The 18,336-nt window shown below is 45.4% G+C and overlaps 1 protein-coding gene across 1 annotated transcript in view; it reads left to right on the top strand.

The window, feature by feature from the left end:
• The window catches only part of smad3a (SMAD family member 3a), a 43,597-nt gene extending 27,569 nt beyond the window's left edge, over nucleotides 1-16,028 (top strand). The window contains exons 2-8 of the mRNA XM_054732313.2: nucleotides 5,094-5,287; nucleotides 5,392-5,526; nucleotides 5,973-6,095; nucleotides 6,913-7,125; nucleotides 7,211-7,348; nucleotides 13,549-13,693; nucleotides 15,683-16,028. Of these exons, the coding sequence (XP_054588288.1) occupies nucleotides 5,094-5,287; nucleotides 5,392-5,526; nucleotides 5,973-6,095; nucleotides 6,913-7,125; nucleotides 7,211-7,348; nucleotides 13,549-13,693; nucleotides 15,683-15,806 (1,072 nt within the window). The 3' untranslated portion in view covers nucleotides 15,807-16,028. The remainder of the gene's footprint in view (nucleotides 1-5,093; nucleotides 5,288-5,391; nucleotides 5,527-5,972; nucleotides 6,096-6,912; nucleotides 7,126-7,210; nucleotides 7,349-13,548; nucleotides 13,694-15,682) is intronic.
• Nucleotides 16,029-18,336: the final 2,308 nt, after the last annotated feature.

Raw genomic sequence — 18,336 nt, forward strand, 5'->3', positions numbered from 1 at the left:
TAGATGGGCACCGTCATTAATACAGAACTGTCTTTTTGCTTTATTGATTTGCCTGTTTTTTATTATTTGTCTGTGGAACTTATTTTAGTCCTTGGTGTAGTGCATCACCCCTCCCCCATACTTTGTCTGGTGGACTTTCAAACACATATTTCCATAAACAAGTCATCATATCTAGTTGTGTTAATAAACAGCTTTTTGGAAGGTTTCACGTATAATCTTTCAAATTTGAATTTTTGGAAACTCCTGTGGGGTTGATTGGAATTGGAGTTTGCAAAACAAGTGTTTTAAGGTCTATAAATACTTCATATAGCCTCTCCCAGCTTCTATAAGACAAGAGGTTGAACACATGTTGGAAATGTTGCCCCAAAGCTTTCATCAAATACAGAAACAAGTGATTGAATTATGAATTCAGTCACATTTAAGGTTTAGTTCAAAAATAAAGGACCCGCTAAAGCTCTCTAGAAATATTTAAAAGATTAAACATTCAGCTGTTAATGGTATTGCCTTAGCTATTTAAACATATGTTGTACATGATTTCCGTGTACTTTCATCTAACTACATTACTTGGTTCTTTTTTAACACAGCAAAAAGTTGTTTTTACCTTGTTTTTCTGACGTTTCGACTAACACTGTAGCCTTCGTCAGAGCTTTGCCGCTGCTGGTGGTATCACTTCCGTTTTTGTTTATCAGCGGCAGCAGAGGACAATGTCACCCTCTGCTGCCTGTGCTCTCCTTGCTGATGACACAGTCCCATGCATTATCCAATGTGTAGACCCCATCATCTCTGTTCATGGTTGTGTGTCCACATCTCCTTATTTCTATTGCTTCCTTAATCTGTCTTTTGTATTTTTGTTGTTCTTTGTTTATGATTCTTCTTCCTTCCCAGTCAGTATGATTTTCCCTTGTGCAGGGGTCTGTTACAGGAAGTAGCTTGAACCATTGACAGGATGCAGTTTAAAGGTTCTTCTCATCACTGAGAGGTTTCTCAGTTTACATCACATCTCTGTAGTGCTGCAGTATGCTGCTCTCTCACAGAGATGTTTTATTGATTAGGCCGAAAATTTAAAAAAATCTTTACAAAAAACACACCGACAGCGTGGCTCATTTTCCTGTGCTTATTTGAGCTGATGCTGTACGGTCGGCCCATGGGTTCCCGGAAGAATGAGAAAATGAATGCAAGTCAACGGGGATAAAAGAGCTATTTTCTAGTCCACTTTGCCTTACGCCCTGGATCACACTTACAGTATGTTGTACTTCAATTTAAATGAAAACTAATGATGGGTGTTTCGACCACGCCAGACACGTACTTTGAGATTTATTAGCTTGTAAAAGTTTGTAATTAGCGTGACTACAATCCAGACGTTGGCACGTCACATTTATGTCACCTCACATATATGACGTCACCACTGAATCTCTTCCCCCTAGCGTAGCTGCTACTTGCCAAATGGCCATATTTACAGTGGTTTTATGCCTTCTGAAGGAAGGATTTTAAGTTTGCTGAACTTACAGCCACATTCCCTCAGTTTTACTCCATTTGTGGTTCCATTACATCACTTTCGTGAAGCGCAAGTGATGTAAGCGTGACGCGAACTACCCAGTGCGAGTAATCATCCAGCGCTGAGTTGTGTCTGCCAGTTCCTTAAATCCTCCTGGTGGCTGATTACAGATCTAGGTCACCTGGACCTGCTTTCCAGATACGCCCACCTGCAGGGTAACAGATTTTGGGAAAAAATGGATCAGGGAACAGGAATAACACACAGACCATGACATGGGCGCCCTGACTCTGTGTCTTTGTGGCGGTCCCATCTTGGGGTAAAGGGACATAATGAAACCCGAAGTGTGTTGCTTTTGTCTATTTTATTCAGTAATTTGCTTTTGGTTGCTGTCACTCCAGATATCCTATTTCACACAGTTGGAAAGGTTAACAGGGTTTTCAATGCTGTTGTGACTATTTGGGGGTATTCTTTCATGAATTTAATCAAAAAAACTAACAGAGATGTCTCAAATATTTTTTGAATGCTGCATCATTTGCAATCTTCAAAAGTTGATCTTATTCTTCTTGCACAGAGTGACTAGATTTGGATATGATATACATTTGGACACATGCAGGCCTTTTGATTCTACTGGCCAATAACGACCACCCATGAAGGCTGTCAGAGTCTATTTTGGACGAAAGCAGCGGCTGCTGCAGTAGCGTTGTGACTCTCAAAGACTCTCTTGGTCAGCTTGCTTCTCACACCAAACCCTCTGTCGGGAATCTTGGTGTGACCTTTGACCCAGCTCTCACCCTGGATTTTCATGTCAGTCCTCTTGTTCACTCTTCCTTCTTCTATCTCAGGAACATTGCTAAGCTGAGTCCCGTTTTGTCCCGCTCTGAACTTGAGACAGTTATCCACACCTTCATCTCCTCATGCTTAGACTACTGTAAATCTCTTTTCACGTGTCTGAGCAGAACCTCCCTGAACCGTCTACAGGTGGTTCAGAATGCCTGTGCTCGGCTTCTGACCAAGTCCTCCAAATACACCCACATCACCCCGCTTCTCCTCCAGCTTCACTGGCTGCCAGTCAACTTCAGGGTTCATTTCAAGATCCTGGTTCTGGTCTATAGGGCCTTACATGGACAAGCACCGTCATACATTGGTGATCTTCTTAGTCCCTACACCCTCAGCAGGTCCCTGAGGTTCAGTGATCAAAGCTGGTTGTGCAGCATCAGGCTAAAGATCAAAGGTGACAGATCATTTGCTGCTGTGGCCCCCAGACTCTGGAACTCTCTCCCCCTGAGCCTGAGATAAGTGGACTCAGTGGTCTCCTTTAAAAAGCAGCTGAAACTCACCTATTCAAGCTTGCTTTCGTGTGACCTTCATCTCCACCCTGTCCTTATTCTTCTCTAATTTCTTACATTTGTTCTCAGATTGTTGAAGCTGTGGCTGAAGTATCCTTGTGTGAGATGATGCTCTGATGAGTATCTTCTCTTGATTGATGTTGTTACCTCCACGATGTAGGTACATTAAATGGTAAATGGTAAATGGCATGTATTTGATATAGTGCCTTCTAGAGTCCTGGAACCCCCCAAGGCACTTTACAACACAATCAGTCATTCACCCATTCACACACACATTTAATTGTAATGTTTAACATGTCTACACACCTGCAATGTGTCGGGAAGTTAATTGCCATCAGGTATTATTACTTAAATAAAATTAAATTTCTCCTTTCTGGTTTAGTCTATCTTATTTTAGTACCAGTGCAGTGGTTTGTTCTGGACCTAGAGGTATGACATAAACACATGTTCCAATCTAAAGAGAAGCTTGGTGGGACCCAAACAGCCTGTGTAGGCACTGTCATTAATCAATGACTCTGTCAGCTCACATAATCCCAATAAAGACCCATTAATCCCCAGAGCCTTAACACACATACCAGCTACATTAGATCAGCTTCTTCTGACAGTTTTTCTATCATATTAAAGTGAGAGAGAATTGAATACTATGAGTCATTAAATACCACCTCCTGTTGTGTTTTTGTACTTTCTGTAGTTGCCAACAGGAGCTGTGCTCCAGCGTGTTATTGCATTATCTAATACTACTGAGATTTTCTGAGCCAAATAAAGAGAAATTATGGTTATTATGATCATTAAACTCTACATCTGTTTCCCTGGTGTTAGCATGGCTGTTACACCTTACAAAGACTTTTCAGCACTACAACTTCAGGTAATTAATTGATTGATTGCTGATTGCATTTATTAGTTGTTTGGAGGACTAACTAATCACATTTGAAGCAATGTTTTAAGGTAACTTCCAGAGTTCTGATCTGATGTTGCAAACAATTCTAGCCAGTACAAGATGATGAAATCTGGTGAAAGGAAATAGTCCCAATAACCAGCCCAAGACGTGTAAACTGCAAATGAAAAGGGATACGGGGGCCACACCACAGGTTAGGTTCAAACACTAACAAATGTACCTGGAACATCATTTCCACTTAAAAAATAAAGTTAGTGACAATTAACATCAATTTCTCAGCTAATAGGTCATTTTTGTTCTGTTGTGGGGCCAACACATTTATGCCTGTTGTTGAACATTTAACTGAAAGACAGCCACAAACCCTTTCACTGGTGTTGTCTATGATTTAACACCAGCATTACTAGGAACCCGTCGTATGGGAGATGGAAAAACGTCTGGTGTTGTGGTTTCATAAATATGTTGTCACTGCTATCATTGGTGTGATAAACAGAGCAAATCAGGCACACACTCAAGAGAGAGAAAAACAAACTGATCATATTTGGATGTAAAAACACGACGTATGCATAAACAGACTTGTGCTGCTTTACTCTAGATTATCGGAACATATTAACATGTCATATTTTATTAGTCTATGGAATACAACCTGTTACATGTACTGTGGCTGACCTTGATCCTGCATAACCGAGCTCGCAGTAAATGATCTTGTTTTATTTAGAATTGACATCTGTCCTGCTAAAAGCCTTTAGTTAAAGCTTTTGCTCCTTAGCCTGTCTGTCTGCATCAGGGAGTGGGTGAGACACAGAGACAGGAGGGGCAAGTGTGGTTGCATATCATGATCATGTGTTTGTTTGTTTGTTTATATTTTTAATTTATTTTCAGTTATGGGTCATTGTGCTCCACGATACAAAGCTACAACCCCATTATGTCAATCAGCAACGTTAAATAACCGCGCTTGACTCTCTGCTGCTGACCTAGATCCTCCTACAAACAGCATTGTTTATTAGTGAAACGTCACATCATCATCACAAGTCAGTGGGCTGAGAGTTGGTGCTCATCAACAGGAAGTTGTTGCTGAGGTCTAATTTATCACACCAGCTGGTAAAGTTCGGTGTGCCAAATTGTAGGAAATGATCTTGTGTGTTTTTTACAAATCAAAGGTGCTCTTTCATGAAGTGATTTGGTTGTTTTCAGCCTTTTTATCTGCACAAATAAGATGCTAAGTTTCCTGACAAAATGTTTACACAACGTTCAACAAAACACTTATCTGTCTAGACGGTGAATGAAAACATGCTAAGTCCACGTAAGGCACCAGTGCAGCCCTGACACTGACAGACCTTATGACTGGTTGCATCTGCAGGTCTTTGGATGGCCGTCTGCAGGTCTCCCACAGGAAGGGTCTGCCTCATGTCATCTACTGTCGGCTGTGGCGCTGGCCCGACCTTCAGTCTCACCACGAGCTGAGAGCGGTGGAGCTGTGCGAGTATGCCTTCCACACAAAGAAAGATGAAGTATGTGTCAACCCATACCATTACCAGAGAGTGGAGACACCAGGTACAACAGCTGCTGCTAACACAGCTGTTTTTAGCTAAATGTCTTAGAATTGGTTTACTGTTGTTTGTTTTCTCTAAAATGATGTCTTGATGTCCCTGTTTTAGTTCTTCCACCGGTGCTGGTGCCCAGACACACTGAAATCCCCAGTGAGTTCCCTCCCCTGGATGACTACAGCCATTCAATCCCTGAAAATACCAATTTCCCTGCTGGCATTGAGCCCCAGAGCAACTACATACCAGGTACCGGCACACTTAGAGCCAGTTCACAGTCTGTCGAAACAAGCTAGTAAGATTTTACAGCTGAGATAAACGGAGCTGGTGCTGAAATTCTTTTCCTCTCAAAAATGAGAAAATGGTCAGAGCTTTTCTGATCTTCTCTGCTTAAATAGAGTCGACTTTTTCCACAATAAAAGAGACAAAAATTAAAAAGAAATCAAATCTCTGGACAGACTTTATTTTAGAAGATATATGCCCATAAGGCTGTTGAGTGATGGATGAAGAAAGCTTTTAAAAAAGGTTAAACTGTCTTAAATGTGTCTGGTTGCAGCAGACCTTGCTATGTCTTGATCATTTGGTGTGTGTGTGTGTGTGTGTGTGTGTGTGTGTGTGTGTGTGTGTGTGTGTGTGTGTGTGTGTGTGTGTGTATCTGAGTGTCTCGACCTCACGTGTGTTTTCACATGTCTCAGAAACACCTCCACCAGGATACCTCAGCGAGGATGGAGAGACTAGTGATCACCAGATGACCCACATGGACACAAGCTCTCCAAACCTGTCTCCGAACCCCGTCTCACCCACACACAGTAACTTAGGTAAGACCCGGGAGTCTGTAAGTGTCTGCTCTTCTTCTTCACCTGCAGACAAATTGGATCCCCCCAGTGGGAATTCTCTGTTTGGTTTAACTCTGTTTCTGCAAGAGGAAACAAGATGATGAAAGAAGTCTTTGTCCTTCACGCCCACCGTGTGAGCTGTAAAACAGGCCAAGACACCATTCAGTTCGCAGTAACATCAATAAAAATATCCTATGTTTGTTCTGTCAGGATGAGAAAACACCGGGGGGAACTTAGCTGGAATGCTGCTGGTATAAATAGGAAAACAACACCAGTTTCACTTGGCAGAACTGTCCAGTTTCCCCTCAACTTCAACACAAAATGTTGCAGTTGAGAAGGAAGAGTAAATAAGCAGAACTCGTGGAAAAACTGGTCTTAATGTTACCGTTTTGGCCTGAGTTTCCACCAGTGAGAATCTGCATTTCATATTTTATTTAAAGCTTGAAGGGAACAGTTTCTGGGTCTGACGTTTTGTTACACAAGCTTTCACTAAATGTTTTCTTCATTTGGGAAGGTTTTTCTGCAGCCCCCTTTCTCGTCATGTTTCGTTTATTTTGTCTCTTGTCTGTTATCATTGTATCTCTAGTTTCTCTCTTGTGTTTTTTGTTTTCTGCCATTCGTTTCTTCTATTTTCATCCTCTTGTTATTCTAGGATCCCTGACTCCAGTTCCTCCTCTGTTTATCTTACTTCCAACATGACAGGCCAAACAGATCTGCTCATCTCAGTCCTTTCAGAGACCAGCTACTGTCCTTTTCTGTTATCTGTTGGAGCCAAACTAACAGCACCTTTCCCTCACAGATCTCCAGCCAGTAACATACTGTGAGCCAGCGTTCTGGTGCTCCATTTCCTACTACGAGCTGAACCAGCGAGTAGGGGAGACCTTCCACGCCTCACAGCCCTCGTTGACGGTGGATGGCTTCACAGACCCCTCAAACTCTGAGCGTTTCTGCCTCGGATTGTTGTCCAACGTCAACCGCAATGCAGCAGTGGAGTTAACACGCAGACACATCGGTGGGCATCAGCTCTGATTATAACAGATAAAACTGTCTGGTTAACGTCTCTGTGACATCCGTGCTTCTGCGTTTCTCTCTCTCAGGGCGTGGTGTGCGGCTGTACTACATCGGAGGAGAAGTGTTTGCAGAGTGTCTCAGTGATAGCGCTATCTTCGTCCAGAGCCCCAACTGTAATCAGCGTTATGGTTGGCACCCCGCCACTGTCTGCAAGATCCCCCCAGGTGTGTGTCCAGCTGATGGAGTCAGCAGAATCCTTTATAGACTGTGATGAGTTGGGAAAAGATACAGATGAGAGCGTAGAGTGATGGATGGAAACTGGGTTGGTAGCTTGATCCCCAGCTGTGTTGGAAACTATGTAGTGTGTATTCAGTTGTCCATGCATTTATTACTTCCTATTGTAATTCAGTGCTCTTTGGTATCTCCTCCTCCACCCTCGCTTGACTTCAGCTTGTGCAGAACGTAGCAGCTCGTTTCTTGACTGGCACCAGGCAGCGAGAACACATCACACCAGTTTTAGCAAATCTCCATTGGCTCCCCATCCATCTCCGTATAGAGTTTAAGATCCTGGTTTTTGTATTTAAATCCCTCAATAACTTAGCACCTAGCTACTTGTCTGAGCTCATTCACCCGTATGTCCCTACAAGATCCCTCCGATCAGCCGACCAGCACCTCCTACATGTCCCTAGCTCTCGCTGTAAATCCCGCGAGGAGCTCGCCTTTTCGGTTTGTGCACCGAAGCTCTGGAACCACTTGCCCCTCCTGATCAGACTCTCTTTCCCTTTTTAAGTCTCGTTTAAAAACTCACTTTTATTCGTTGGCTTTTAATTCAGTCTAACTTATTCTCTTTCTCCTTTTCTTTTCGAGTTGGATTACTCGATTTTAATGGTTTTAGTTTTTATTTTTGATTGTTTTTATTGTGTGTTTTTGTTCAGCACTTTGGTCGGCTCTCATGCGGTGTTTAAATGTGCTATACAAATAAACTTGGTATGGTATGTAGTGTGTATGGTCAGGAACCTTTTGTGAGAATTAGGTGTTATTAGATGTCTAGATGAATTAAAACTGAGTTATTCTCAGCTGCTGTGCTGCTTATATATCATCTTATCTGTGACATCACCTCTGTCATCATCAACTCAAGGATATCTCCTCTGACTCATCTCTCCTCTCATTAAAAACACAGACATGAGCTCTTTATTTACCAAAGGAGATGTTTGCTCAGGTCCATGTTGGAGTTTGTAGGTTCTTACGCGAATGTTTCATCTCCTAAGTTACTTTCAAATAAGCAGTCTTCTACAGACCGGTTCACACGGCAGGGTACTTCTTGACCCAATTCTCCCCTTCTGAAGATCCCACGGCAGATTACTGTGATGGCTCTGAAGATAATCTTATCGGATATCCTTGGCACTTGTTTAATTTTGGTGGTGGTGGTGGTGGGGGGGGGGGGGGATGGGGGGGGGGAGAAGAAAATATAATTTCTATAGCGCCTCTCAAGATAAAAATCACAAGGTGCTTCACAAAAACAAAAAATGTAAAAAATATGGAAAATGATTAAAAATATATTTTAAATGAGCAAAAATAGACAATTGTGATTAAAAAAAGGTTAAGAAAGAGAGAGAGTAACTAAGAGCATAAAGAGAGAGTGGTGAAGAAGGTCATACAAAAGCCAGCTTGAACAAGTGAGTCTTCAGCTGCTTTTTGAAGGAGACCACTGAATCCCCTGATCTCAGGCTCAGGGGGAGAGAGTTCCAGAGTCTGGGGGCCACAGCAGCAAATGATCTGTCACCTTTGGTCTTTAGCCTGGTGCTGCACAACCAGTAGGCTTTGACCACTGGACCTCAGGGACCTGCTGGGGGTGTAGGGACAAAGAAGATCACCAATGTATGATGGTGCTTGTCCATGTAAGGCCCTATAGACCAGAACCAGGATCTTGAAATGAACCCTGAAGTTGACTGGCAGCCAGTGAAGCTGGAGGAGAAGCGGGGTGATGTGGGTGTATTTGGAGAACTTGGTCAGAAGCCGAGCACAGGCATTCTGAACCACCTGTAGATGGTTCAGGGAAGTTCTGCTCAGACACGTGAAAAGAGAGTTACAGTAGTCTAAGAGTGAGGAGATGAAGGTGTGGATAACTGTCTCAAGTTCAGAGCGGGACAGAATGGGACTCAGCTTAGCAATGTTCCTGAGATGGAAGAAGGAAGAGCGAACAAGAGAACTGACATGAGAGTCCAGGGTGAGAGCTGGGTCAAAGGTCACTCCAAGATTCCTGGCAGAGGGTTTGGTGTGAGAAGCAAGCTGACCAAGAGAGTCTCTGACTTTGGGAACCAGCTTGTCTTGGGCACAGATGAGGATCTCAGTCTTATCTTCATTCAGCTGTGGAAAGCTCCCAGCCATCCAGGTTTTGATAGAGTCTAAGCAGGTGTGTAACAGCTGCAGCTTAGACATCTCATGGGGCTTAAAGGAGATGTACATCTTCGTCTTCGTCTTCCTCCGCTTATCCGGGTCCGGGTCGCGGGGGCAGCATCCCAATTAGGGAGCTCCAGGCCGTCCTCTCCCCGGCCTTGTCCACCAGCTCCTCCGGCAGGACCCCAAGGCGTTCCCGGACCAGATTGGAGATGTAACCTCTCCAACGTGTCCTGGGTCGACCCGGGGGCCTTCTGCCGGCAGGACATGCCCGAAACACCTCCCCGGGGAGGCGTCCAGGAGGCATCCTGACCAGATGCCCAAACCACCTCAACTGGCTCCTTTCGATCCGGATGAGCAGCGGTTCTACTCCGAATCCCTCCCGAATGTCCGAGCTCCGCACCCTATCTCTAAGGCTGAGCCCGGCCACCCTACGGAGGAAACTCATTTCGGCCGCTTGTATCGGCGATCTCGTTCTTTCGGTCATTACCCAAAGCTCATGACCATAGGTGAGGATTGGGACGTAGATCGACCGGTAAATCGAGAGCCTGGCTTTCTGGCTCAGCTCCCTCTTCCCCACGACAGATCGGCTCAGCGTCCGCATCACTGCAGACGCCGAACCAATCCGCCTGTCGATCTCCCGATCCCTCCTACCCTCACTCGTGAACAAGACCCCGAGATACTTAAACTCCTCCACTTGAGGTAGGACCTCTCCCCCGACCCGGAGGTGGCAAGCCACCCTTTTCCGGTCGAGAACCATGGTCTCAGATTTGGAGGTGCTGATCCTCATCCCAGCCGCTTCACATTCGGCCGCGAACCTACCCAGCAAGAGCTGAAGGTCAGAGCTGGATGAAGCTAGGAGGACCACATCATCCGCAAAAAGCAGAGACGAGATTCTCCTGCCACCAAACTCGACACACTCCACACCACGGCTGCGTCTAGAAATTCTGTCCATAAAAGTGATGAACAGAACCGGTGACAAAGGGCAGCCCTGGCGGAGTCCAACCCTCACTGGGAACAGGTCCGACTTACTACCGGCTATGCGGACCAAACTCACGCTCCTCTGGTAAAGGGACTGAATGGCCCTTAACAGAAAGCCACCCACCCCATACTCCTGGAGCGTCCCCCACAGGGTGCCCCTGGGGACACGGTCATAAGCCTTCTCCAAATCCACAAAGCACATGTGGATTGGTTGGGCAAACTCCCATGCCCCCTCCATCACCCTTGCAAGGGTATAGAGCTGGTCCACAGTTCCACGGCCAGGACGAAAACCACATTGCTCCTCCTCTATCTGAGATTCAACTATCGATCAGACCCTCCTCTCCAGTACCTTGGCGTAGACCTTTCCAGGGAGGCTGAGGAGTGTGATCCCCCTATAGTTGGAACACACCCTCAGGTCACCCTTCTTAAAGATGGGGACCACCACCCCGGTCTGCCACTCCCTAGGAACTGCCCCCGATGACCACGCAATGTTGTAGAGACGTGTCAACCATGACAGCCCTACAACATCCATAGCCTTGAGATACCCAGGACGAACCTCATCCGCCCCCGGGGCTCCGCCGCTGTGTAGTTGTTTGACTACCTCAGCAACTTCTGCCACCGAGATCGGACAGTCCATCCCCAGGCCTCCCAGCTCTGGTTCCTCCTCGGAATGCGCATTGGTGGGATTGAGGAGCTCCTCAAAGTATTCCTTCCACCGTCCGACTATAGCCTCAGTTGACGTCAGCAGCTCCCCATCCCCACCGTAAATAGTGTGAGCGAGTTGCTGCCTTCCTCTCCTGAGGCGCCGGACAGTTTGCCAGAACCTCTTTGGAGCCGATCGATAGTCTTTCTCCATGGCCTCACCAAACTCCTCCCACGCCCGAGATTTTGCCTCGGCAACTGCCACTGCTGCACCCCGCTTGGCTATCCGGTACCTGTCTGCTGCCTCCGGAGACCCACAGACCAGCCACGCCCTGTAGGCCTCCTTCTTCAGCCTGACGGCTCCCCGAACCTCTGGTGTCCACCAGCGGGTACGGGGGTTGCCACCACGACTGGCACCGGCCACCTAGCGACCACAGCTAGCAACAGCCGCCTCGACAATCGCAGAGTGGAACAAGGCCCACTCGGACTCAATGTCCCCCACTGCTCTCGGGACGTGGTCAAAGCTCTGCCGGAGGTGGGAGTTGAAGACCGTCTTGACAGGTTCTTCTGCCAGGCGTTCCCAGCAGACCCTCACTATGCGTTTGGGTCTGCCAGGTCTACGCGGCATGTTCCCTTGCCATCTGATCCAACTCACCACCAGGTGGTGATCAGTTGACAGCTCCGCCCCTCTCTTCACTCGGGTGTCCAAAACATACGGCTGCAGGTCAGATGAAACGACTACAAAATCTATCATCGACCTGTGACCTAGGCTGCCCTGGTACCAAGTGTACCGGTGGGCATCCTTATGTTCGAACATGGTGTTCGTTATGGCCAAACTGCGGCTTGCACAGAAGTCCAATAACAAAACACCGCTCGAGTTCAGATTAGGTGGGCCGTTCCTCCCAATCACACCCCTCCAGGTCAAGCTGTCATTGCCCACGTGAGCATTGAAGTCCCCCAGCAGGACAATGGAGTCCCCTGATGGAGCACTATCTAGCACTCGTCCCAGGGACTCCAAAAAGGGTGGGTACTCTGAACTGATATTTGGCCCATAAGCACAAACAACAGTCAGGACCCGTTCCCCGACCCGAAGGCGCAAGGAAGCTACCCTCTTGTCCCCCGGGGTAAACCCCAACACACAGGCAGAGAGTCTCGGGGCTAACAAAAAGCCAACCCCAGCCCTCCGCCTCTCACCCGGAGCAACTCTAGCAAAGTAGAGTGTCCAACCCCTCTCCAGGTCTCGGGTTCCAGAGCCAATGCAATGTGTCGAGGTGAGTCCGACTATATCTAGCCGGTACCGCTCAACCTCTGCCACAAGCTCCGGCTCCTTCCCCGCCAGCGAGGTGACGTTCCATGTCCCAAAAACTAGTTTTCTTGTCCGGGGATTGGACCGCCAAGGCTCCCGCCTTGGTCTGCCACCCGATTCACATTGCACCGGACCCTTCATGTTCCTCCTGCGGGTGGTGGGTCCACAGTTGGACGAGCCCATGTATCCGGTTCGGGCTGGGCCCGGCCGGGCCCCATGGGCGAAAGCCCGGCCACCAGGCGCTCGCTCACGGGCCCCAACCCCAGGCCTGGCTCCAGGGTGGGACCCCGGTAACCCTCCGGGCCGGGTACTCCGACTCTTCGTTTTAACCGCCATGAAAGATCCTTCGAAGGAGATGTACAGTTGGATGTAATCTGCAGAAAGATGGTAGGAGATTCCTTTGAAGGAGCTCTTGATGTGCTGAAGAGGAAGCAGATAGAGGACGAGTAGAGGCCCCAACACAGAACCTTGTGGGACACCATGGGTAAGAGAGGTGGTGGAGGACCTAAACTTAGAGACGGCCACAGAAAAGGAGCGCTCAGAGAGATAAGAGGAGAACCACTCCAGAGCAGATCCTGATAGGCCTACCCAGTCTCAGCCTCTCCAGTAGCAGGTGATGGTCAACAGTGTCAAAGGCTGCAGTCAGGTCCAGCAGGACCAAAACAGTCCCCTGCATCACTGTGGGTCAGAAGGTCATTAGAGACCCTAAGAAGAGCGGTTTCAGTAGAATGAGCTCTACGAAAACTTGACTGGAAGCTATCATAGATGTTATGTTCATCAAGAGCAGCTGTGAGTTGTTTAGCCACAACCTTTTCCAAGATCTTGGAGATGAACGGAAGTTTAGAGATGGGCATGTCCCTGTCAGCCTCTGGGGGCCTGCATAATGGCATTGTGTATCTCAATCGCTGAGCTGATGGAGAAGAATCAGGCTTCAGAAGTTCTCTAGTTCTCACTGCTCCAGTCTTAAACCAGATAGTGAACCTGTTGGATTGTCTTGGTCTGATATCAGCGTATCTGGAGAACCCAGAGGACAAACCGGTGTGCTGCCTGTATAATGTTGTGTCTACTTTATGTTTCTCCTTGCTCTGCTACCTTTAGGATGTAACCTCAAGATCTTCAACAACCAGGAATTTGCTGCCCTGCTAGCACAGTCAGTCAACCAGGGCTTTGAGGCTGTTTACCAGCTTACCAGGATGTGCACCATCCGCATGAGCTTCGTCAAGGGCTGGGGAGCTGAATACAGGTGAACCGTTCAGATTCTTCATGATTCTTGTTCCTCACCCTACAGCTGAGATGATTTCCTACTTTTGGATTGGTTCTTATTTTCTATGACAACCGAGTAGAACTGGTGCTTGTCTTGGGTTTGAATCCTGTCCAGAACAAACTCCATTATGGGGGCTCTGCCAATCCAGCACTGCACGCTCGATTTAGGTTCCTGCTCCTGCCAAATAGAAAAGAAGTTACAAAAACAACAACTTTTAATTGTGCAGATTTCACTAGAAGAGTGGAAAGTTTCACACAAAGGAGAAAACTACTCAGAGCAAGTCTAGTTTACATAATGTTAAGGGCCTAATCTCTAGCCTGTTTATTACACATCAGTCTGATGTTTTTCAGGTTACCTCTAACCACCGGTAGTTGATCTACATCCCACATTTGTTTTGTTGGAATCTGGTCCTTGAGTCACTGTTTAGTTTTGAATAAATATTAAGCCCTCACTTATTAGCTGTGCCATTGTGTAGAGATTACTGATCAAAGATGGACTCCCCACAGCATGGGTCTACACGTAAAAAGAGACAATAGAAGCACGCTCTGAGTCACAGAGCTCAGCCACCTCCACTCACACTCTGGTGAATCCTCAGGATGACGTCATGTAGCCCTCGTCAACAGAAACAGGCCCAGACTATTTCTAAACAAACACACATGTGCTGTGTCAGAAGAGACGTCAGACTTTCCCTCTTCGACTCTGAGATTTCCACATGGGTTGACTCACTGATAGTAAGAAAGGAGGAGACAGAGCAGAGGGCTGGCTCCATGCACTAGTTTCACAAACGAAAGACCTTTGTGCTGCGAGGAGCAGTCTACCAGATGCTGGCATGTGGAGGAACCAGGATTCACCTTTTCCAGCTCTGTTCCTAACCCTTTTGTTCCTTCTTAAATGTTCTTTACAGAACAAGTGTAGAAAGGAACACACATAAAAAACTACCAAGTTCAAACCTAAAAAAGGCAAATGCTACACCTACAAATATACCAAACACCAATGAAAGCAAAACTAAAGCAAAGCAACAGGAAGAGGATACGGTGACGCTTTTAGCAGCGACCATCTCAGCTAGCAGGTGTTGTTTAGAATCAAACAGCAGCTGCTGAGTGAAAACAGAAGCTGGTGTGATGTTTGCAGAACATCGAATCTTTTCACAAACCTGAGCCACTTCCTCCTGTGATGAATGGTAGTGTTACTGCTCACTGCTGACGCCATCATCTAAAACCTTTTTATTCCACTTTTAGCATCAAACTGGAAACACTGGTTTCATCTCATCAGTCACAGACTGTTTTCTCAGAGTAAGAAATCAGGACAAAGGCAGATCATGTAATGATCAAATAAGCTTCTTTTTTTTACTCTGCTGCATTTTAAAATATGATCTTAATTAAATGAATTTTTTAAAGTGTAAAACGGATCAATAATTGGTAAATAAACATGAACAACAGCAGCTATAAACATGAACACAAAACAGAATGATTCTTTATTTGCTGAATGAAAGCTCCTTAGATTTAGTCTTTTATGAACATTAGCTTAGGAAGAACAAGATCTGCTCTGTAGATTGGGGATTCTGTTGCTTAGCAACAGTAGATAAACACACCAGAAGAATGGGAACATTTATAAACAGGAAATTATCTCTTTTCATGAAGCTTTTCTCTCTGCCAGATGCACACAGATGAACCTCAACATGCACGTATCACATGTGATCATCATCTGATCCCAGTTCTGTTGCACCGGGACCATCAGCAGCACGAGTGTAGCGTGGCGTCAGCAGTGTTACTGTGTGATGTAGAAGTATAGATGTCGAGTTCCTGAATCCTGATTGTGTCAGTCCGCTCTCTCTCTCTAAACATCTGGCTGTCCCCTCTCTCCATCTGTTTCCTGTGTGTGTGTGTGTGTGTGTGTGTGTGTGTGTGTGTGTGTGTGTGTGTGTGTGTGTGTGCGTGCGTGCGTGCGTGCGTGCGTGCGTGTTTGCAGGAGGCAGACAGTGACCAGCACCCCCTGCTGGATCGAGCTGCACCTGAACGGCCCGCTGCAGTGGCTCGACAAGGTGCTCACACAGATGGGCTCCCCGAACATCCACTGCTCCAGCGTCTCCTAGGGCAGCATCTCCTCGCCCCGCCCACCCTCCTGTGCACCTCGTCTCCTCATCAGAGACACGAAACTTAAACTAAAAGATGACAGACTCTTCATTCAGCCACTCTTTATCGCCCACAAACACACACTTGCCATCAGAAGCACTTTTCACAGTTTGTGGCAAAAGGGGACAAGTGCATTAAAGTCGGACCGTGTTAGTAAAACCTGATGCTAGTTTTAATCTCTGAGGGCCAGAGAGGCTTTAGACTTACGGAGTTCTTATTTTATTTGCTCTTTGATTGAAAACTGTTTATGGTTTTGATCATCTGTACAGATTTTAAGATCAATTAGAAAAAAGAAAGAAATATGTGGATTGTGTTAGTCCCACATTTCTGAATCTTAAAACATTTCAGTTGACTTTTTTAGTATTTGGTCATCTGACGTTTTGGTGCAGATGTGAATCAGTTAGCCAGACCGAAAGTGATGCCTATAATAAAAGGAGACGGTTATGTTTACAGGAATATTTTTAGCTCTCGTTTCTTCAGCTTGTTAAACAGGAATGTTCATCTTCAAACGGGATCAGATTACAGACGAGCTGAAACATTCAAACCCGTCTAAAGAAACTGTCAAAGTTTGTGACACCGGTTTGACAGTAGATGAGAAGCAGCTGGTAGTAAACTTTAAAACTTTACTCAAGTATTTAGAAACAGCTAAACTTGCTGGAAGTAGCTGCATGAATGTTGAACTCTGGTTGAAAGTTGATATTCCGGTCTAAGGAGGTTGGGAAAACTCATCAAAGTTTAAATGAGAGAATTATGCATTAAAATCAGGAAGCTTTGCCACTTTTCAACCCAGTTTTGCTGCATTTTATGTTGTAATGAATAAATGCTTTTAAACTTGAACACATCTCACATACTTTAATGTCCTTCAGACTTCTAGAGCTGAGCAGACTTATGTGAACACGTAATGTGTGAAAACTGCAGGAAGGAGCGAGACTTAAGAGCAGCTTCTAACTGGTCTTATTTTAGCCACACTGACTTTTCACATAGGACTCAAGAGGGAAAACCGCTGGAAATAAAAACATCATTAAGTGATGAATCATAGTTCAGACTTTCAGGTGTGTGTTTTTTATAGCAGTCAGTTTTGTCCAGGCGGTGTGACCTGAGCGAACACACCACTGGCTGCTTTGGAGGCCAATTCTCTACTTGCTAACCGATTTCATCAAAGCTTCTGACAAAGGGAAACATGTAGATAAATAGAAGCATGTAAATATCAGTAGTGTCTTAAAATGTGTCCTTTTTTAATTTTCAGGTCTCTACGTTTAACACACAGATGTGTGTTTATTTGTGACCAGTATTAAATGAATGGGTTACGAGGCAGAAAAGTTTTTAAAAAGTTTCTAGTTTCCTGTGAAGCGCCCACTCAGGTGGAAGTGGATCAGTTTCCTTCTGTAACACTAGACAATAATGCCAGCCGGTCGGTGCTAATCTAACATGTTAGGGGCTAAAAGGAAACAGCAAAGATGTTTATGTTCATAGAATTTTATGAAATGTTAAAAAAGTGACGTGTGAACCTGAAAACTGAAGTGTGAGATTGTTTCAGAACCAGTAGCATCTACCAGTCTGGAACAAACCAGCGTGCCGTGTCCCTGATTCTGTTGGGATCTTAAACATGTTTAATGTATTTACCCAGTTGGGAAAAGGGTTTTTTATACACTCAAAAACATTGTTTGCTTTATCTTCCCGTGTTTAATAGGTGACTGTAATAATGAGCTGTGATTTACGCTCTCCTGCTCTGAATTGGTTTTTAGATATTTTATTTCCCTGCCTTTATTATACGGTTGTGATGCTTTGTATTATTGTGTTCAATAAATAAAAATGTAAAAGTTGTGGTGAAACCAGAGGTGATGAGTCTGTTTTTATTTCAGGTTTTAATTTTGTCACAAACTCCTTCTATTTGCTTGGTTTCGTAGCTCATGAAGCTGCTTTTCTTTAGCATTTACCATAACACATAACAGGCATATTTTAGGTATTTGTGGTGGTTTGGTTCCCTCCAACAGTAATTAACAGCCTAGAGCAGACAGCACTGTAAGAACTCATTTAATCCGTGGCTGCTGTGACAGACAGGATGCAGCTCTGAGCATAAAGACTGCCTTTGTTGTGATGCCCTTCAGGTAAAGACACCGCCAGACACCATTATAGTCTGAGCTAGTTTGAAGGAAACGATCAGTTGATGCAGTTTAAAAAAGGAATATGGAAACACTTCTATGTCTTTATGTTGTTAGAGTTGATAAAGCAGCCTCCAACGTCAGACATGCCTTCAATTATTAACCCTGGGTACTGGGGTCAACCACCAGGCAAACATAAATCTTTAAATGCAAACTAGAGCTGCTTCAAAAAGACTGTCTAAAAAGCCCTGGCTGCTGAAATATGAAGTGATGCAGCTGTAAACATTTATCCAGGTGTAACTGAAATCAGCTGAACAGAATGCCCTGCAAGACTTAATCTTCTCAGCTAACATGAAGTTCTAAACTTCTATGAGAGGAACAGGTCCGG

This window comes from Nothobranchius furzeri, chromosome 9 (assembly GCF_043380555.1).
Source record: "Nothobranchius furzeri strain GRZ-AD chromosome 9, NfurGRZ-RIMD1, whole genome shotgun sequence".
In the NCBI taxonomy this organism is placed as follows: domain Eukaryota; kingdom Metazoa; phylum Chordata; class Actinopteri; order Cyprinodontiformes; family Nothobranchiidae; genus Nothobranchius; species Nothobranchius furzeri.